Source organism: Carassius gibelio, chromosome A1, assembly GCF_023724105.1.
Source record: "Carassius gibelio isolate Cgi1373 ecotype wild population from Czech Republic chromosome A1, carGib1.2-hapl.c, whole genome shotgun sequence".
In the NCBI taxonomy this organism is placed as follows: Eukaryota; Metazoa; Chordata; class Actinopteri; order Cypriniformes; family Cyprinidae; genus Carassius; species Carassius gibelio.
The window spans coordinates 32,669,181-32,692,160 of record NC_068371.1 but is presented as its reverse complement, the minus strand read 5'-3'; the positions used below and the strand labels follow the sequence as shown (position 1 = coordinate 32,692,160).

The following is a 22,980-nucleotide window of genomic DNA, read 5'->3' as shown; positions in this document are numbered from 1 at the left end:
GGCCTCTACAAGTCTGTCATCAGGATTTCATCCCCAGACCAATGGTCAGTGTGAACGAGCCAATCAGGATCTCGAGCGAGTACTCCGCTGCCTGGCATTCCGTAACCCTGCCTCCTGGAGCCAACAGCTCACTTGGATTGAGTATTCCCATAATACTCTTCCAGTTGCATCCACAGGTATGTCACCCTTTGAATGTTCTGTTGGTTACTCTCCTCCCTTATTTCCCTCTCAGGAACCCGATGCTGCAGTTCCGTCTGCCCTAGCCTTTGTTCGAAGATGTCGTCGCATCTGGAGGAAGGCTAGGAAGGCCCTGGTCCAGGCCTCTAGGCGGACCAAGGCAGCGGCTGATCGCCGCCGGATCCCAGCACCCCGTTATGTCTGTGGTCAGAAGGTATGGCTGTCTACCAAGGACCTGCCTCTCAGGGCTGTCTCTCGCAAATTGGCACCCAGGTTCATTGGCCCATTCCAGATCACCAAGGTCATTAATCCGGTTGCGATACGGCTCAAGTTACCCTCCTCTCTTGGTCGGGTTCACCCTGTTTTCCATGTATCCAGGGTTAAACCAGTTTTAAGATCCCCTCTTAATACCAACAGTTCCTCCCCTGCCCCCCCTCCCCCTCGTCTAGTGGATGGTTCTCCTGTATATTCTGTTAGGAGATTACTAGATGTTCGTCGTCGTGGCAGGGGTTTTCAATACCTGGTGGACTGGGAGGGTTACGGTCCGGAGGAGAGGAGTTGGGTCCCAGCTCGGGATATTCTGGATCGGCCGCTGATCGACGACTTCCGCCGTACGCATGGTAAGCCCCTTCCTTAGGTCGCCTGGTGGCGTTCCTGGGGGAGGGGGTACTGTCATGATCTCAGTGGGGGCTGAGGCTTTTTCTGTCCTGGAGCACATGATTTGGGTTTTGCTGGCTCGCCAGGTGTTTCACTATTCCCGCTATGTTTTCTCCGCCCCTCTTGTTATCCCTGTTAACGCTTTCTCCCTCACCTGCACCCTGTCTTACTCTGATTATCTTCCCTTTATCATACCCTTGTGTTTGCTATCTTGTGTCAGTCCGTAAGCGTGCTACAGTAAGCTTCTTGTTGCTTGTCATAGTTTGCCTGATTCCGTTTTTGTGTCTTTTCTCTATCTAGTCGACCTGCTGTTCCTGTTTTTTTTTTTTTTTTTTTCTTCTCCATGTACTCAGTAGTCCACATCAACCAGGCGGCTGTCTCGACTCACCTGTGCATTGCCTTCGGACGCTTCGGCTTTCCAGCGCTGATCTGCCACCTGTTCCTCGCCGCTGTGCAGCTATCGCCGTAGGGATCTTCAAGCCGGCTGTTTATGCAAAGTGTTGACTGTCTCGTGCTCCAACGGATTAAGTCCTCTGAGTTTCTCAATAAGAAACGTCTCATTCATTCTACCGCAGTTGGGTCCTGTTCCCTTTCCTGACACCATCACTACAAATCTACGATATTGTCATATGATATCACCCATCCCTAACATGCAGTTACGTTAATGATTCAAACACATTTGACAAGCTACTTTAATCAACAAGTAGCACATCCTCACTTTATTCCAGAAAAGTTGCCGATCCAAGGTTGGGTTGTACAGCTGCGGCTCACGTGGATAAAATGTTGGGGTTGGGGGGGAGGGGCGTGTTTGGTCTGAACTAGTTGATGCATGAAAACAGCACCCTGATAAAGAGGTTGACTGGTTCAAAGTATTTTGAGTATTTTGAAAATACAAAAATACTCGTCTTAGATGTATTTAAATACAAATTACATTAGATTTTTTTCCAAAGGCTTTAAAATACAAAATACAAAATAGTATTTTGTATTTCAAATACGTATTTTAAATACATGTATCTGAAATACTGCCCATCCCTGTCCTTCACAATCATAAAGATCATCAGTGGTGTCCTGCACATCATTGTTTTGAGCTGACTGTGAGATCTCATGCTCTAGAGCTGGATTTGTGTTTATTATAGTCTTCAGATCCTGATCTGATATATAGACCCTCTTTTATTTCTGTGTTTGGACACTAATGTTGTGAATCAGGGCTTGTTCTGTAGTCCTTCACAGAAATGAGTCACATCTGAGTTTGTAAAAGTCATTTTCACAAAAGGCTGACATGTAAATGGATATTTAACACAGATCTCATTAAATGACAAACTCTTCCCTTGTTTTGTGTGAATAATTCATGTCCGTGTGTGAGCTGCTGAAATGTACGTTTTAATCTTTTATTTGTGACATTAATGTGGTCACAATGCTGACAGAGTAAATATGTGTTAGAAAACTAGACCTATATCACTCATAATATTACCTTTCACACTCATCCACCTTTTATATGGTTTGATTTATTTTATGGCATAATGCAGAGCTCTTAAATGTGTAATGATTAGGTATGCAACAATACCATTTTTTATTTTTCAGAACCGATCCGATACCAGCACAGGTTTTTTTTTTTTTTTTTTTTTTTTTTTTTTTTTTTTTTTTTTTTTTTTTTTAAATGAATGTAGAAATTTATACTTGTCGGTGTTGACCTGATCATCAGTATTTTGTGTGTTACACACAGTCTACTACATATACACAACTTAATTTCAATGAAAAATAACAAATGAAAAATACAATTATAATCTATGAGAGAAATACTATTAGAAACTAGGTTAGTGGATAATTCAGCAGCAAAAGATACTCTAGTAAAATCACTGGTGCACAATAATTTCTAGTGAAAAATCTAGTGAAATATTTTATTTACAAATAAAAGTGAATAAGTCTAAAATCTAGTAAAATGTAAAAATTTGCTCTTTGTATTTTTGTAAAATACATTAGTATAAAAACATGTATATACATTTATACAGAAATATAAAAGACATTTATTTTAAATGTATAGCACATTAATAAAGGCAGCAACATAGATAGAGGGGACAGAACAAGAAAGACTATTAGTATTCTTGGACTGCACAGAAACGTATTATAATAACAAAGGGTCCAGTATAGCGAATGATGAGCTTGAAACAACAAGGAGTCACAGTGTACAGCTGCGCAGTTCTCAGAGTCACATCGAAGTGTGTACAGCACACAAGCTGCTCTGTTTTCATCTTCAGTTCTCTCTTCACAGCAGTTCAGTCAGTGTAGGGTTTCAGTAAATGAATTACTCTGGGATATTGGTTTATTTAGACTCAGAGACACATTATAAAAGGTAAATAACTTACTGAAGTAATTTGTGGATTAATGATTAATGGAGATATTAATGGAGATAAGAACCGTTTCAAATGACTCAGTCCGATTTGGTGAACTGGTTCAATCGGTTCACTGAGAAGAACCGGTTAAATCGAATTATTCGTTCACGAACCGGACACCACTAGTACAAAGGGAAGAGATATTGATACATGGTGTTAAGACTCTCTGTGTTAGTTTAATGACCCTTTTCTTTGAACAGTTTTAAACCTGTTACTGTGCGCTCTCGAAGAGAGTTTCATGGTTTCAACCGTAGTAACCGAACGAGATACACAGTTTTGGAAAGGAGAGTTTATGTGAATTTGAATTTAATGACTTTAATATTAATCTGTACCGCAAACTGAACTATGGAACAGCTGCATAACACTTGAAATATGTGCACAAAAACGTTTTGATGCTTTTTAATGTTTCTGTGCCTTTCATGGACCTCAACAATTAATGTTATAATACTATATTATTATTATAGTTATTAATATTAGCAGTAGTTGATATCATGATTGTGTCTTGATTGAGAGTGAAATGTGTGAATGTCAGCTTTACTGATCAATGTGTGGAGCGTCTCTTTGCTGCAGCTGCTGCTGATTTAATGAACCAGTTTCTCATGTGACGGGGTTGTTTTTACCTTTTACTCTAATATCTACTGGATTAAAAACACATGTTGGGACTCCTTTAAGATTCTGGCCTGTTATTCAGGAGAAAATCTCTCATTCAGGAACATTTCTTTTAAAGGAGTCAGATTCATTATTAAATATGATCCTTTAGTTGATGATGAAACACTCACAGAGCTTTTCTGCAGTTGATCACAGCTGGTATCAGTCTTCTTCTCCCCTCATCTGATGTGTTGTATTTCTTGAGGTTCAGTTCATCCAGTGTCTCCTCTGACATCTGAAGCATGTAGGAGATTGTTGAGCAGTGACCAGGAGAGAGTTTCTTCTCTGAGTGTTTGTCTGATTTCACAAACTCCTGAATCTCTCTGGACAGAGTCTGATCTTTCACTTCCAGCAGACAGAGGAACAGATTGATCGACTGATCAGCTGAGAGATCATCATCATCTGTGATCCTCTGTTTAATGTACCGAGTGGTTCTGCTGATGGTCTCTGAGCTGTTCTCTGTGTGTGTCAGTAGATCCTGTAAGAGTCTCTGATTGGACTCCAGTGAGACGCCCAGCAGGAACCGCAGGAACAGATCCAGACGTCCATTCTTACTCTCAAGAGCTTTATCTACTGCTGATGTTAGTAGATCATACAGAGAGACTTTATCAGAGTAATATCTGTAAGATCTGAATTCATCCAGTGTTTTCTTGTTCTCTGTTAAACAGCAGTAAAGCAGATAGAAAGCAGCGAGAAACTCCTGAACGCTCAGATGAATGAAGCTGTAGACTTTCCTCTGATGAATCACAGATTCCTGCTTAAAGATCTCAGTGCAAATCCCAGAATACACCGAGGCGTCAGTGACGTCTATGCTGCTCTCAATCAGGTCCTCCTCATAGAACATCACATTGCCCTTCATCAGCTGTTTGAAAGCCACTTCAGCAAGTTTCACAATCACTTCTCTGTCGGACGGCAGGAGTTTCTCTGGATCTCTCTCTTCATACTTCTGCTTCCTCATGTTGATCTGAATCAGCAGGAAGTAGATGTACATTTCAGTCAGAGTTTGAGGGATTTCTGCTCTCAGATCTTCTTCCAGGAGCTTCTGAAGCACAGTGGATGAGATCCAGCAGAAGACGGGGATGTGGCACATGATGTGGAGGCTTCTTGCTCTTCTGATGTGTGAGATGATTCTGCTGGCTTGATGCTCATCACTGATTATCTTCCTGAAATATTCCTCCTTCTGAGGCTCAGTGAATCCCTGAATTTCTGTCAGACGGTGGATGTATTTGGAGGGGATCTGATTGGCTGCTGCTGGTCTGGAGGTGATCCAGATGAGAGCAGAGGGAAGCAGCTCTCCTTTCATCAGCTTTGACATCAACACAGCCACTGATGAAGTCTCAGTCACATCACAAACTTTCTGAGCGTCTGAAAACATCAGTGTGATTCTGCTTTCATCCAGACCATCAAAGATGAACACAACTTTACACTCCTCATAAATCTGTGAGTCCAGATCTTGAAGTTCAGGATGAAAGTCCAGCAGAAGTCTGTGAAGACTGTACTGATGATCTCTGATCAAGTTCAGCTCTCGAAATGGAAGCACAAACATGAAATCTACATCCTGATTGGCTCTTCCCTCGGCCCAGTCCAGAATGAACTTCTGCACAGAGACGGTTTTTCCGATTCCAGCGATGCCTTTAGTAAGAACAGTCTTGATCTGCTCTTTCTCCTCACATCCTGCTTCAGCGGAGGCTTTAAAGATGTCATTGCAGTAGATTGGAGTGTCTTGTGAGTGTTGTGTTCTGGCTGTTTTCTCCATCTGTAAAACCTCATGTTCTTCATTCACTCCTTCTCTCTCTCCCTCTATGATGTAGAGCTGTGTGTAGATGCTGTTCAGGAGGCTTTCATTCTCCTGGAGTTTCAATCCCTCAAATAATCTCTCATACTTGTTCTTCATGCTGGTTTTGTGCTGCTCTTTGACTCTCTGTAGTTCATCATTCACTGCTTGAGGAGGATCCTGGGCTCGTATCTGATCGTCTCTATACACACGGCTGAAACAACAGAGAACAGGTTTTTAAAAATAGCTTTATATAAAAACTCAAATCTAAATCAATATAGATGTCATTCTGTATAATTAATGTCTTTCATTTCGGTTTATCTGTTCATCACTTTATGTAATGCAAAGTGCTCCAAAGCTTCACAGAAAGCCGGAAAAGGCAACATTCAATTTTCATTTTTAGTGAACTATCCCTTTAACAGTAGCGAAAAAGGAGCAACTTAAATATATATATATATTATATATATTATATATTATTTACATTTATATTTTAAAGAAGCACAATAAGTCAAATACAATAGAGATACAAATTAAACTATTTTTTCAGATACTGTAGGTTTTACTCAACATGTATACATTTATTTAACGTCTTTTGTTGATTAAAATTAATGACAGGTATTTAATTTGGAATGCTGTCCTTTTAAGACGGAAGGCGAGCATTAAATACTGACACACGTTCAGTTTTCACACACCTGTTCATGTTCACTTAATCCATAAACGACTGTATTGACGTGAGATTCTCTACACTTCTATCAGCATGATTTTTATCCTGCCTTCACTAACTTTAAGTTAATCGATAACGAATTGTGACTCCCGGGAAAAACGAGACGTCTGGTAAACTCATCCATACTCCTTCGGGTGCTGCGGCCATTGTTTCAGATCGCTAGTAACCACAAAAGAGCTCAAATTCTACATCTCTTTATACAGTTGTATTATTTATTGTTATTTAATTTCATATTACATTAATTTTCAACCTTCCTGAAAAAGTAAAAGGAAACAATCTTGGTAAAAGTCATTTTCCTGGTCTGTCTGGTTTTTGTGTTAATGTGTCTTACCTCATTTTGCCCTCTGTAGTGAATCTAGAGTTCTGGTCCATAGTGTGTATCCTGACATACTGATGATACACACAGAAAGAGAGTAGCTACGGTGCACTACAAAGAGCTACCGGTTACACCATTGTTTCAGATCACTAGTTTGCGTTTTATTGTCTATCCATCCACTGCGGCTGCTATACTGAGATTAGATATGCAAACGGCCCAATTATCCGATCGCAATCCAATGACAGGGACGCTCATTTTGAAGGACAGTAGTGTCACACCCTCAGCTCGTTCCCTCAGCCCCAGTCACCATTGCCAGTCACCATCCACTCGATCTCCCATGCACCGCCCACGTGAACCGTCACCTGAATACTAAATACCTGCACCTGCACCAGCAATCACCACACCTTTTAAATACTCACCTCACTCACTCACTCACCGGCTGGAATCAAGATTGCATGGACATTCTTTGTGGATCTTCTGCCTGCTCCTTGTGGACAGTAGTTGTGGCTCTGTGGAGATTCAGACACATCGATTAAGGGAAGTGACTCTTTGTTGTACTGGATTAGCTCTGTACTTGAACTCACCAGTTGATCAGTGCTTGAAGATTCACCGTCTGTGACCACACTTATCTGCTCTGTTATAGTGCTATGCTAATAAAGCTTCACGAAAATACTTACCCGTCTTCTCCTCTCCTTGTGTGGATGTGACAGGATTCCAGCCCCAAAAAACAGAACTTCATATCTCCCATGGATGTTAACGCTGCAGTTCAGGGAGCTGCTCCGGACCCGTTCACCGAAATGGTGACTGCTCTCCGCCAAGTACTACAGTCAGTTTCACCACCCACCGAAACCGGTGCTTCCGCCACCAACAGCACGCCCCTTGCACGTCCCACGTGCTATACGGGTGAACCGAGTGGCTGCAGTGGGTTTATTCTGCAGTGCTCACTGTTCGTCAACGCAAATACCTGTAAATTCCCCAATGAGGCCACCAAAGTCGCCTTTGTGATCTCTCTACTCACCGGACGAGCGCTACAATGGGCAGAGGCTTTTTGGAGCTCCAAAAGTCCAGTTCTATCCTCATTCGACGCCTTCGTCACTCACCTCCAGGAAGTGTTCGGGGTGGCTCTAACTCCTCTCTCAACCCATGATGAACTCTTAAATCTCCGGCAGGGAGCCGCTGAAATACACGACTACACTCTCCGTTTCCGAACATTAGCCGCCACCAGTGGTTGGAACCAAGTTGCCCTACTAGCTGCGTACCGTAAAGGTTTAAAACCCCAGATCAGAAAGCAAATGGTCATTTACGACGATAATGTCAGTCTAGAGACATTCATTAGAAAGACAATAAATGTTGCTCAGCACCTCTCGGCTTGTGCCTCACCGGCTTCATATGCCATCTCTCCATCGGCCAGAACGCCCTCGCCCCAACGAGACCAGGAGGAACCCATGATCACCGACTCCTACCGCCTAGATGCCTCTGAACGGAGGCGCCGTATCCAGGAGCGGCTGTGTTTATACTGTGGTGAGGCCTCTCACCTGATCCACGCCTGCCCAGTCCGTCCGCCTCGCCCAATGGTGAGTACAGTCTCAATTACCCCATCAGTATCTCACATACCTCATATCAAAGCCCAGATAACAATTAACTCACGTAATCTTTCCGTCCATGTCCTGGTGGATTCCGGAGCCGCCAGCAACTTCATCTCATCTCACTTCGTAAGCAAGCACCGTATTCCCATCATCCAGAATGAGACTACTTACCGTATCACTACCATTCAGGGATCACCATTAGGCGGTGGCAAAATAACTAGAAGGACACACGAGCTACAACTCGTTCTGCCCCACGGACACCGGGAACAACTGGCCCTCCTCGTACTTCCTCGCGCTACCGTTGACGTCGTCCTGGGTAGGCCGTGGCTGGCCCAACATAATCCACAAATCAACTGGAGCACAGGGGAAATCCAGGCATGGGACCCGGAATGCCAGAGTCACATTCACCGTTCACCAGTCCAGAGTTCACAGTCTGCGCCACCGCACCTTCAATTGCACTCCACCTCCATAGGAAGACCTGCCCTTTACTCCTCCTACTCCGATGTGTTCAGCAAGGAACAAGCCGCCCGATTACCGCCTCATCGGCCCTGGGATTGTAGTATCGACCTGCTGCCAGGTGCCAAGCTACCGCATGGGAAAATATATCCACTCTCCCGTCCTGAGCAGGTGGCGATGGAGGAATACATCCAGGAGGCTCTCGATCAGGGGTTCATCAGACCATCCACATCTCCAGCTGCATCCAGTTTTTTCTTCGTCCCCAAAAAGGATGGCGGACTTCGACCATGCATCGACTATCGGGTGCTCAATGACGCCACCGTCAAGTTCGCCTACCCGTTACCACTCGTTCCGGCGGCTCTGGAGGAACTGCGCGAAGCCAAGGTGTTCACCAAACTCGACCTCCGCAGTGCCTACAACCTGATCCGTATCCGAGAGGGAGACGAGTGGAAGACTGCCTTCATCACCCCTGCCGGGCACTACGAATATCAGGTGATGCCCTATGGACTTGCTAACAGTCCATCCATCTTCCAGAGTTTCATGAACGAAATATTCCGTGATTATCTCCACCAATTCGTCATTGTCTACATAGACGATATCCTGATCTACTCCCGGAACATAGAAGAACACCAAACCCATGTCTGCCACGTTTTACAACGACTCCGAGACCATCACCTCTACCTAAAAGCTGAGAAGTGCGAGTTTCACTGCACTACTGTCTCCTTCCTCGGATACGTGATCTCTGCGGAGGGAGTTCAGATGGAGTCTGCCAAGGTGGATGCTGTGGCCAACTGGGCGGAGCCCACAACGGTGAAAGAACTCCAGCGTTTCCTTGGCTTTGCCAATTTCTACCGACGCTTTATCAAGAACTACAGCCTGCACTCAGCTCCTCTAACATCCCTCCTAAAAGGAGGTCAGCGCCAGCTGCGCTGGACATCCCAAGCTCGAGAGGCCTTCAGCCATCTTAAACACCTCTTCACCTCAGCACCCATTCTTCGACATCCTGACCCGTCCAAGCCTTTCGTCGTAGAGGTTGATGCGGCCAACCACGGCATTGGAGCCGTGTTATCCCAATGGTCTGGTGAACCTTGCTCACTCCATCCATGTGCGTACTTCTCTAGGAAACTCTCTCCTGCCGAATGCAATTATGGTATCGGAGACCGTGAGTTGTTGGCCATTAAACTCGCCCTTGAGGAGTGGCGGCACTGGCTAGAGGGAGCCCAGTTTCCATTCACTGTTGTCACCGACCACAAAAATCTCCAATATCTGCAGAACGCCAAAAGACTCAATGCTCGTCAGGCTCGTTGGTCACTCTTCTTTGCTCGCTTTAATTTTCAGATCACGTATCAGCCCGGTCACAAGAACACTAAAGCAGATGCCCTGTCCCGTATGTACTCACCAGAACCAGACACCAACGAGCCTGATTCGATTCTGCCACCCTCCGTTTTCCTCGCGCCCATCCTCTGGCAGATCGACGAGGAAATTCGAGCCGCCACCCTCGAGGAGCCTGCACCTCCGGAGGTTCCCACGGGTCTTATATACGTGCCCACAAGCCAGCGACTCCCTCTACTGGAAAGTGCGCACACGTCACCTGGCTCAGGTCACCCTGGCAGCAGGCGAACCCTCTCGCTCATCCAGCAGAAGTACTGGTGGCCGAACATGGTTCGTGACGTTACCCGGTACATCCTCGGATGCTCGGTCTGCGCCGTTACCACCACACCTCGTCAACTTCCCGTGGGTAAATTACAACCACTGCCCATTCCTCGCCGACCCTGGACCCATCTAGGGGTGGATTTCGCCACTGACCTTCCCCCCTCACGGGGGTACACTACCATTCTGGTTGTTGTAGATCGTTTTTCTAAATCCTGCAAACTAATCCCTTTAAAAGGTCTTCCCACAGCGTTCGAGACCGCCGAAGCCCTCTTCACCAACGTGTTCCGGAATTATGGCACTCCAGAGGACATTGTATCGGACAGAGGTCCTCAGTTTATTTCCAGGGTCTGGCGAGCGTTTTTCCAACTTTTCGGAACATCCGTCAGTTTATCTTCTGGATATCATCCACAGACCAACGGCCAGACCGAGCGGAAGATTCAAGAAATCTCATGGTACCTCCGTACTTACTGCTCCCAACACCAGGATACCTGGAGCCAGTATCTGCCGTGGGCTGAGTATGCCCAAAACTCCCTCCGCCAAACCACTACAGGCTTAACCCCTTTTCAATGTGTTTTAGGCTATCAACCACCGCTGTTTCCCTGGTCAGGAGAAGTCTCTGAGGTGCCCGCGGTAGATCACTGGTTCCAGGAGAGCGAGAGGGTGTGGGACTCAGCTCACATCCATCTCCAACGGGCAGTTCGGAGGCATACAGAGACCGCTAACCGCCGCAGATCGCCTAATCCCGTCTATCTACCTGGAGACAAGGTTTGGCTCTCCACTCGGGATATCCGCCTCCGACTGCCCTGCAAAAAGCTGAGTCCCCGCTACATAGGGCCGTTCACCATCCATTCCCAGATAAATCCCGTCACCTACCGCCTGGACCTACCACCACGCTACCGGATTTCACCCACGTTTCACGTCTCACTGTTAAAACGTCACACTGATCCAGTTTCTCCTTCCTCCACAGAACCGGAACCGCCTCCCCCTCCAGACCAACCCGAGATCCTCGGAGACAGCATCTACCAGGTCCAAGAGATCCTCGACTCCCGGCGGCGGAACGGCCACCTGGAGTACCTCATAGATTGGGAGGGGTTCGGTCCCGAGGAGAGGTCGTGGGTACCACGCAATGACATCCTGGATCCTGCTCTCCTCGAAGAGTTCCACCGACAACACCCGGACCGCCCGGCTCCCAGAGGTCGTGGTCGTCCCCGTCGCCGCTCTAGGGTGCCTGGAGCCACCCGTGAGGGGGGGGGGGTAGTGTCACACCCTCAGCTCGTTCCCTCAGCCCCAGTCACCATTGCCAGTCACCATCCACTCGATCTCCCATGCACCGCCCACGTGAACCGTCACCTGAATACTAATTACCTGCACTTGCACCAGCAATCACCACACCTTTTAAATACTCACCTCACTCACTCACTCACCGGCTGGAATCAAGATTGCATGGACATTCTTTGTGGATCTTCTGCCTGCTCCTTGTGGACCGTAGTTGTGGCTCTGTGGAGATTCAGACACATCGATTAAGGGAAGTGACTCTTTGTTGTACTGGATTAGCTCTGTACTTGAACTCACCAGTTGATCAGTGCTTGAAGATTCACCGTCTGTGACCACACTTATCTGCTCTGTTATAGTGCTATGCTAATAAAGCTTCACGAAAATACTTACCCGTCTTCTCCTCTCCTTGTGTGGATGTGACAAGTAGCCAATAGGATGCATTTTGAATGTCCGATAGTCCTCAAATAACATCATAGTCCAGTCTCGTCTAGTTGACGAAGACACGACATAAATTTCGTCATCAGATATTTTTAGCTCGTCAACGTCTCATCTCAAAGAAAAAATTTTGTTAATGAAATTCGTTATCGAAATTAACACTGTTAGACAGTGAGCTTCTTTTATCTAGACATTGAGATCAAATTCATTTTCCATCACTGAACTTTTGTCCACAGATTTGAGATGAAATCAGGAATAAAATCATAACTCATCTCTCTGTCAGGACTCAGAGCGAGCATTTTACTCTTACACTGTAAACCGTAATGTTGCCTTGACTTAAAAAAATCAAGTAATGTTGACTAAACATAACTTAAAATTTTGCATTTTGGCCCTGTCACTTAAAAATATGAGTTAATTCAACTAATTTACCTTAAAAATGCATAAACTTAAGATTTCAAGTGTTGTGAGCTCAAAATCACGAGTAATCCTTTCGAAAAACTCAACGTCACTCTGTTCTTCATTTAATGTGATTGGCCATGGGAGAAATTCTGCCTAGCAACAAGAGAACAAAAGCACTGATTGGTGGATTACAAAATTCGTCCTTTTGGTCTGTTGGGTTGCTGAACTACAATTCAAGAGGAAGTTTTTCTTTGTGTACTATGTTCGGTGACTAAAATTATGTAGATATAAAGTTGTTTTGCATGATTTCTACTGGTGAAATATGTTGATTTAAATCCTTGTGGTACGTGATTTTGAGATGATTATTGAAACGACAACTTAAGTATTTGATGAAGTGGCCCAATCGTTTTCCTTTGAGCGAAAGAACATGGCAGCTAAAGTTACTGCTTAACTCGTTAGATCGAAAACCCTAATAAGTTGAATGAACTAAATTGATTGAGTAAACTCATTGCCTCAATTTAATTGAGTAATGGAGTCCCCCAAAACTTACATATTTAAGTTTATTTAACTTGGCGGTTTTGTTGACTGTACACTGAAAACCCTAATAAGTTGACTGAACTAAATTGATTGAGTAAACTCGTTCCCTCAATTTAATTGAGTAATGGAGTCTCCCAAAACGTACATATTTAAGTTTATTTAACTTGACGGTTTTGTAGATTGTACTTAAATCACTCAGTTCACCAAACTTGATGCTTATTTAATGTACTTAAACAATTATGTTCACCTAACTTGGTACTAATTTCAAATGTACTTCTATATTTAAGTTAACTCAACATGTAAATTTAACTGAAAATGATGTTCTTATTTTTGACAGCACACTGAAGTAAAACAAATAACAGCATATTTAAACTTTGACCTTTTGACAAACTGTCACAATATTTATGAAAATACAGTAAACCCTATACTGCACTGTAAAAAAAAAAAGTATTTTTATGTCTTTGCAGCAGTGTTAATTTCGTTGACTAAATATTTTCCTCATTATTTTCGTCACAAATATATTTTGGCGGACGAAAACGAAACGAAAACTAAAAAAGAAGGCACTGATGGAGACTAAAACTATGACTAAATTGATTGACATTATCGTCAACGAATAAAGGACGAGACGAAAATAGACTGTGACGAAAATCAAATCAGCAGACGGGAGAGATGCGAGGAATAAACAAAATAACCGGCAAAACGGAACAGGCGAGACTGCATGAGAGAAGAGAACCAATCCGAGCCTGACTTATTGAGACGTGAAGCGAAGGTTTTCAGTTTTTAAATGAGCTCCCGGGAAGACACGGCATTCGAAGAGGTGATGTCTAAAAGAGCGACAAAATGTCCACAGCTCACTTCACGTTTGACGACGAACAAAACAAAACAAAGTGTAAAGCACGCGGAGCGCTCATTCGTGGCAAGAACACAACCAATTTGAAAAGACATTTACAGACGAGCTCTGACATTTTCTCAAATGTAATTTCACAACGATGTTCTTTTGTTTATTGAGCTAAGCAAAATTGGAAGACTGCAGTGCATAGGATGTTGTAGCATTAAATATTACGAACTGAAAAGTACTGTAAAATAGCCCCTTCTTGAAGTTAGATGAGAGCACAATACTAATACGTAATATTATGATACATACATTTGATTAATACTAATGTTTAGTATATTTTATAATGTTCTACTTGTTGACAATATCACAAATATTTCTATATTAGTCATGTGAAACGTGTATGTTCACATCTTATCATTAAACATACTAATCTAGCAATATTGTAGTATTTAAAACATACAGTATTGCTAGACAAATGAATACCTTATAAAATCTTGTTACTTTTATCCACCCAACTTATTAAATATTTACTTTAAATGTATGCAATTATTGTTTAGCCCAGCTGTAAGCTTTAAGGTCCTGGATCTAACTTTATTTTTCTTTTATTGATGGTCAATGGGCAGCTAGTTATTGTTTACATTATCATGACAGTGTTTGTTGCTGCATAAAAGCTTTGGAATCGAAATAAAGACACAGTTGTGTTGAAATAAAGTTGAATTTGTGTTTTATATATTTTGGTTAAGTTTGTTTCCTATACCAGCTGTAAAAAAATTGTCTAGTAAATCTGTTATTGATTTCAGTCTTATTTTAGTCCACTAAAATACCAAGCAATTTTAGTCGACTAAAATACCAAGCAATTTTAGTCGACTAAAATTAAAACAAATCAGATGACTAAAACTTGACTAAAACTAAAAAGAATTATAGTCAAAAGACTAAGACTAAAACTAAATTAAAATTTCGTGTCAAAATTAACACTGCTTTGCAGACATTGAAAAGACATCCACTGAGGAGAGAATGTTTTTATGACGTCTTTTTTTATGTTTTTTATGTCTTCTGTACATCCGATATAGATGTTCACATATCCTCCTTACAAGGTTCTGTGACTTTATTTCTGTCAGACATCTAGAGAAGCTCTTATTGAGAATTAACATAGGTTTAAATGTGCATACTTGATTCATTTGAAGTCACCATTGTAGTGGAAAATGTTTGGTTTAGTTGGGATCTTGGTCCAGATACTTCTTATGTTCGCTTGTCTCTTGCTGCTATAACAGTATATTTTAAAATGCTGTTTTTGTGGCAAAGAAAGATGAAGTTTAAAAGAGCTCAGGTGTTATCAGCTCTTTGTTGGTGTTAGCTTGTCTCTTGCTGCTGTAACTTGTGTGTTGTAAAACACTGTTATTGTGGCAAAGAGAGTTGAGATCTAACATACACATATCTTGCTTGTAATGGTGACTAATTATACTAAAATAAAATGTATTGCTGCAACTATGGATATGCTTTTTTGGATATAAACTTTGTAGATAAAACAATGTACTTACTTTTAGAAAACTGATCATGTCGTCACAAACAGACATCATGATTTTGGATATGCATCACATCAATGGTGACAATCAGAACAAAAAAAAGGCTGGAAAATAAGGATGAGTTTGTGCTATGGAGCTCTTCTGTTTGTCACCATTATTGTGATGCATATGCTACATCTAGAAGTCTGTGTGTGTGAGTACTTGATTGATTCTTTTACTCAAATTATTTCAAACACATTCATTTCGTCCATCTTTAAAATAAGTATTTTACTCCTGGTGCCTGTTAAAAATATCAAACAAAACTTATTTTATGATCTCAAATACGTATTATGTGATGACTTTCTCATCAACAAAAAACATCAAATAACACCTGAGCTCATATAAATTAGTCTTTTTTCACCACAAAAACAGCGTTTTAAAATACACCAATACAGTGACAAGAGACAAATTAACACAAGAAGTAACTGGACCAAGATCCCAACTAAACCAAACACTTTCCACCACAATGGTGCTTATAGAAACACAAGAGACAAATGACACACAACACTGTGATTATTATTCCAGAGATTGCAGTGAAACACAGTTAAACACCACACACACAATCAGATTCAGGAGAATGAGAAGCTGCAGCAATCTGTGGAGGATCATTTTCTTCTGATGTTCATAAAGTGATGCTTTACTGACTGCAGTGAAGAGCTGCACAAACCCCAGATTACGACCATTGGCAAAATCTGACCTCTGGTGTCTTACTGAACATATTTGACTTCAGCAGCAGGAGAAGAGCATGAATCTGTTCAGAGCTTGATGTGTTTCTGCTGCTGTAATGTCACTCACAGCTTCTCTGTCACAAATCAGATCTAATGACCACATGATGATGATGATGATTTAAAGACTGATTCTTTTGTTGCTGAAGTGCTGCTGAAAACGGCTGAAATCAGAGACATGCAGCTAGTGGTGAAAACTATAATAAGAGCAACTATTTTAAGTTTGTGTGACAGGGCCAGTAATAATCTGAACAAGTGCCCGACCGGGCGAGAAGAAACAATCCTTAGCATTGATCTCTGACAAATAAAGTGATTCTAGTTTACTCTGAGTGCTCCACGCTCCTTATGTGTGACAATAATACAGAAAATAATGAGAACAGCAGAAGAGTAAGAGCTTTAATAATGTCTCACAGCACCATACCAAGCTGATGGAGTCTCACCTGGGGTCAGAGGTCATTGGTTCAGCACTGGGGTCAGAGGTCACTGGTTCAGCACTGAGTTTAGGAGGCTTTTCCATGGATGCATCACTCTTCAGAGACACACAGCTGTGATCTGGAGATGAAGATCTCTCACTGATCTCCATGATGAAGAACTGATCTGAGGTCTGTCAATGAAGAAATAAAACAAATAACACTTTGACCACTTCACTGGATGATCAGTAAAAGTAATCCATCAATACACGATTCTCTATGAACATCACGTCACTCTAAAATGACGACAGCAGCAGAACTGTACAAATACTGGACATCCACACACACACCACAGCATTATCAGACAACACTACACCTCCATAACAATGTGCATGAATCAATACTCCTCAAATAATAAAGCACTCACCTGTCACTTGTAAATAAAGTCTGTCTGTCATTCCATGTCCCTTTACTCGTATTAAAAAAAATAAACATGGCCAAATAACTTGTTGTGCTTGGTGCTAGCTGTTAGCCAGTCATAGATGCAATCTTTGAAATGGTGCACAAAACCGTTGTTAGCAAATTCAGGTTAAGTAGTTTATCCTTCAGTTATTCCTCTTTTGTTTGTAAAAGAGCATCTTGAAAAAGGCAGATCAACAACAAGATCTGGTGTAGATCACCGGTGAAAGCGGCTTGGAAATTCATAACTAAACGCTGGAATCAGTGTTGCCAGATTGGGCTACTTTAACACTGTTACCGCGGGTTGTTTTTCATGTCTGCTGGTTGAAGCAATCTCAGTGACGTGAAATTTAGCCCCTGGAATGTGAATTTTACCAGGAGAAAAAAAATTGTATTTTACCCCTGGAATGCAATTTTTAACTGGGGACACCTCAAAACACGATTGGGTGGTTTGTGAGAATACCTGGCAACCCTGACTGGGTAACTTTACATCTGAGGCGTTTAAAGACTCCATTTGTCCATTCATTATTTCCATACACATGAATATTACGCTCCTTCTCTGCTGTAAAGTACATCATTCTTACAGAATCTGCACGACTAAACCCTGTCTAGTGTCTGACTGTTGTGCTTCAATAAGAGCAGAACTAGAGTCTGAACACACCACATGTCCTTCAATCCTGCCTCGCTTATCCATCTTAATGCATCATTACTGATATAAACTCCTCTGAAAATACTGAGAACTCATTTAAAATCCTTACCTTTCTGGATATTAATAACATTTTATTTAGATGAGTTTTTGCTGCAGATCCATATACTATGCTTCTATAGTCCATTATTGATCTGATTAATGTTCTGTAAATAGTGTTCAATACCAGTCTATCTGCCCCCAGTCTTTCCCAGACACACATCTCATTATATTCAACATTTCTCTTCCATCTCCTCAATATGCCCTTTCCATGTGAGTCTGCTGTCGAACCAGATTACAACAAATCTTATTCTGGATCCTGTTCTAGCTTGTGATTATACAACTTTAATCTGATTTCCTCATCCATTCTTTTATTAGTGGAAAAAGTCCATTGAGTATTTAACCCCCACTTAAATGACCAACTTCTTGTAATGCTTTTCTTCTCTGTACGAGCTCCATCATCTCCAAACAAACATCTGCAAATATTTGTATCCACCTAAACACATCATTTATCATAATAATAAAAAGCAATGGTCTTATAACACGCCCCTGAGGAATGCCATTCTCTATCATACGCTTTTTCACAGTCAAAGAACAATCTCTTTATTAAACAATGCTTTTCTAGTGTCTGTTTACTGTTCCTCGTCCCCATAAATCCACTCTGATCTGGTGATAACTTCTTACAAATAACACAATAATATTTCTGTAATCTTCTTTTCTATTATTTTATATCCATGGGAAGTAAGTGAAAGTGACATGACATTCAACCAAGTACGGTGACCCATACTCAGAATTTGTGCTCTGCATTTAACCCGTGCGTGCGCGCGCGCACACACACACACACACACACACACACACACACATGTTTGTTTTTGTGAAAAGTGGGGACATCCCATAGGCATAATGGTTTTTATACTGTAGAAACTGTATATTCTATCGCCCTTCACCAACCCTACCCCTAACCCTAACCCTCACAGGAAACTTTGTGCATTTTTACTTTCTCAAAAATACTCATTCTGTATGATTTATAAGCGTTTTGAAAAATGGGGACATGGCTTATGTCCTCATAAGTCACCCTCTCCTTGTAATACCTGTGTCATACCCATGTCATTATACAGAGCTGTGTCCTGATATGACACAAAAACATGCCCACACACACACACACACACACACACACACACACACACACACACACACACACACACACACACACACACACACACACACACACACACACACACACACACACACACACACACACACACACACACACACACACACACACACACACACACACCATTTATGCTGCAGCGCTCAGGGAGCAGTTTGTAGGTTCGATGCCTTGCTCAAGGGCACCTAAGTTGTGGTATTGAAGGTGGAGAGAGAGCTGTTCATGCACTCCCCCCACCCACAATTCCTGCCGGCCCCGTGACTCGAACTCACAACCTTTCAATTGGGAGTCCGACTCTCTAACCATTACGCCACCCAGGCTTCCTTATGGGAATAACTATTGGCTCTTTCCATCTCTTCTGTAAAACCTCTTGGATCCAGATCTTGTTGAATAAAACCCAAAGTCTCCACTGAGATGTTGTATCTGACCATAGCTCACTCCGTCTTGTCCAGCTGCTCATTCTTTCACTCTTTTTAATGCTCTCTTAAATTCAGTCATTTCAAATGTCCAGAACTTCCCTTCTGTCTTTAACTGTCAGCTTTATTCTGAACATCTCTTCTCTTCATCTCTTTCTCTCTTCACACAAGTTTCTAGAAGAGTTGACTTTTATAAGCTCCTCTGGAAACATTATTGTCTTCTCTTCATCTGTTTCTGCTAACTCCTCATCTCTTCTGAAAACAGATCGTTCAAATCTCTTACTTATTCCTCTCTTGTTTTAAAATCATGTTTCATATGTCTTTTACAGGAAGACTTCTACCTTTTTCATTACAGAATGATCTCCAAAAATATATTTTAGTCTTTCTGACCTCCACAGCTTGAGTCTCTTTACTTTGAATTACTTTTTATTTTATTTTATTTCTTATAGCTTCATTGCGATCTTCATCCCAACACGGAAACATTTTCTTCTTCCTGATTGTCTTTCCATCATTTTAAACTGTCACAACAACTCCCTCAAATCTCCGTTAAAGTGTGAAGAGTTTAACACGAGAGCGACATTCTACAATAATACATGATATTAGAAGCTGACAACTCAACTTACCGTCAACTCTGAGATCTGAACAGAAGGAGTTTAACTCTTCAAAATACGCGTTTACTTTAGAGTTTACTTTCGGTTTCGACACTCGTCTTCTTCTTCTTCTTCTTCTTCTTCTTCTTCTCCTTCTTCTTTTAAAGGCAGTTACAAACTCATTTAAAGGTGTATTTGCGCCTCCTGCTGGACTGGAGTGTGGAGCGTGACGGATATTAATAAACAAACCTTAAACAAACAAACAAACAACATGATACAATTATTCTGTACACTTCATTACGTGATCTTAAATCATATTTATTAAACCTGTTGTTTTCAAATAACTTATAATTGTATAATATACTGTATACTGTGCTGAGCATTCTTTAGTATTGTCTTAACTGTTATATTTTCAATATTCAGAATACTTAATTCTTCTATTAATCTCATTCTTTCTCTTTCATGTTCTTCTCAGTTTAATAGTATATGTTCACAGTCTCTGATAGAACACATTTATTGTAATTACCTCATTCATGTTTATCAATAATAAATAGTGATTGATTAAGAGCTGTGTGGTCAATACAGAGTCTAGATATTATTGTGTCCTCCTTCCAAAGTTTCTCCTTCATCTAAACATGTGCCGGTACCCATAACATTATATACTTCATCTATATTGGTGAATTTGAAACATGCTCTGTATCATATAATATGTCTTGTCTAGATGTAGACTTGGCACTTAATAAACATATTAAGACAGAATATGAGTCTGAGCAAATAAGTGTCAATAATTCTTAATGGCTGTATTTCCTGGAGCCAGTTAAGAGCCGTCAGAACGGATCTCATTTCTGCTGAGTAAACTGATCAATCATTACTAGTCCTTTTACCAATTCTGATCTTAAAATGAGGAATGCAGAGAAGCTGCTGTATTTCCTGAAACATCTTGTTACAAAGTGTTCATAGAGTAACACTGACTCAAGAGTTAAACATTTCATTATTACCTATCATTCATTATTCACAAACTTTATATACACACAATACGCCCTGTTCTAATCATACATTATAAAACTATTCAAAACTCATTCTATAGATCTGAAGAGACTCATCAAATCAGACGAAAGAGAAATCAGTCAGTTGAGTTTGTGGCTAAATATTTCACAATGCTTGAGTATTGTCTGTTATTGCATATTATAATTCATACTCAGAAAGCAGAACTGAGATGGCATTTATTGCAAGATTTAAAATGTTTTTCATCACTTAAGATTTCTTAAAATAGTGTCAAAATCTTGTTTCCTCAAATTCTTGTGAACTCTGTCTGGTGTCTGGTCTCAGATTTCTGCATTCACTTTGATGTTGATGATCTGTTTCAACCTGTTTACACTTAGATTTGATTATCTTTGCATTTTCTGATCTAAATCTCAAAATTGTCCTGGTGTGACTGTCTCAAGAATGTTCAATAAATTTCAACTTAAATTATAAAGAAAAGCATACAATTGTTAATAATTTTACAAGTGTCTATTTTAGAAATTGTCGATATGAACTTGAAACATTGTCACTGAACACGTTGTCCTCCGGTGTGACATCATTTCCTGTTTTTAAACTCCACGGACAACTTTAATTAGTTAAAGGGCCAGAACAGTGTTTTACTGCAGATTTGTCAACTACACGAATCTATTTTCCTATCCATATCTTGACAGATAAATATCTAGAGTAAAACAAACTGATCAAACGTTACAGTCAGGAGTCAGTGTGTGATGTGTTCATTGGGATGGATGTGAGTGAAAATCTGCTTAGGGCCCAAAACACTCGAGACGGTCCTGTGTACAACTCTAAAACTGAAAATGAAGACTTATTTGATACATTAGAAATGTGCTGAACACATTGTTTATCCAAATTCACTTTTATTAATTGGCGGTGATTTTAATATTACTCTAGACGAGTCTCTTGACAGATGGCCTCCTCGTTCTCCAACTTCTTCCAATATCAGACTTAAGGAGAAAAGAGAAATTCCCTAATTTAAGATCCTTCACCTGGAACAATAAGGCATGTCCTGTCATGTCTTGTATTGATTATTGGCTATAGCTTCTTGTAGCTTACAGAAAGAAAAGATTTTAATTCACATTCTTCCTCTGCCATTGACAGACCATAAAGCAGTTTCTATTAATGTTGGCCTACAATCTTTCTCCAACATCCATTATAACTCTTACTGGAAACTTAATCATTCAATTCTGGACACCCAATCTGTTCAGATGACCATTCACAGCTTGATTGAACATTATCTGAATTTAGCTCATCTGAGTTATGATTATTGTAATAACTGGGAATTACTGACGTTTGAAACTGGGACATTTGTAATAAATGATGTTAGTGTATTAGTCAGTGCCAGGAAATATGAAGAAGAAAATATCATTTGAAAGATGACAGTCTCTCTCAAAGATCTCGCTCTATTTTCTCTGACGATGAAAACATTGATGTTTTATATGGAATAATAAGCATATTGTATCTAAATCTGAATGAAAATCTGGTTTTGGTGAGGCACCTTTTGAGCAAGAAGGTGTTGTGTTAACTTGTTGTGAATAGTTGTCTAAATGTCCTAAAGAATATGCTGTAGTTGTGGATGGTGTAAAAACACATGTCCCAATCTTCTCTGCAGTGCTTGGATCCTGCTGACACTGCTGTGGCTCCAGTTTGTTCTCTTCTTCCTCTGTTCAACACAATCATCCACAGCTTCAGCTCTTTTTCAGACGGATGTTGTCTCCAACTTTCTGGAAGAACTGTGTTGATGCTTTGATATGGATCAAATCTGGAAATGAGCTCCTCACAAAGATTTCAGCACAAATAAAGGAGAAGAAATGTCTTTCAAACTCATTTAGAAATATTAGCCCAGTCACTTGTTCCTTGTAAACAGATTTGACTGTGATGTTGAGACACTTTCTACATTTTGTGATCTACAAACAGAAACGCTTCTTCATTTATTTTGGAGATGTACTTGATCAACTCTTGTGATATTGTCCAGCCTGGTTTCACACACAGGGTTTAAACCAAGCGAGGATTACTCAGAACAGAACACAATTCATGCGAGTCTCACACATCCTATTAACCC

The 22,980-nt window shown here is 41.1% G+C and overlaps 1 protein-coding gene across 27 annotated transcripts in view; it reads right to left on the bottom strand.

The window, feature by feature from the left end:
• LOC128017649 (protein NLRC3) overlaps window positions 1-22,980 on the bottom strand; it is a 228,406-nt gene that overhangs the window by 100,927 nt on the left and 104,499 nt on the right. Inside the window, exons 1-2 of one of the 27 annotated variants that reach the window (XM_052604993.1) lie at window positions 19,914-20,056; window positions 16,590-16,753 (exon numbers count right to left, since the gene is read on the bottom strand). The exons of the other annotated variants lie outside the window; for them this stretch is intronic. Coding sequence (XP_052460953.1) covers window positions 16,590-16,732 — 143 coding nt within the window. The 5' untranslated portion in view covers window positions 16,733-16,753; window positions 19,914-20,056. Of the gene's footprint in view, window positions 1-16,589; window positions 16,754-19,913; window positions 20,057-22,980 lie in introns of those variants that run through there. 27 annotated transcript variants of the gene reach the window in all.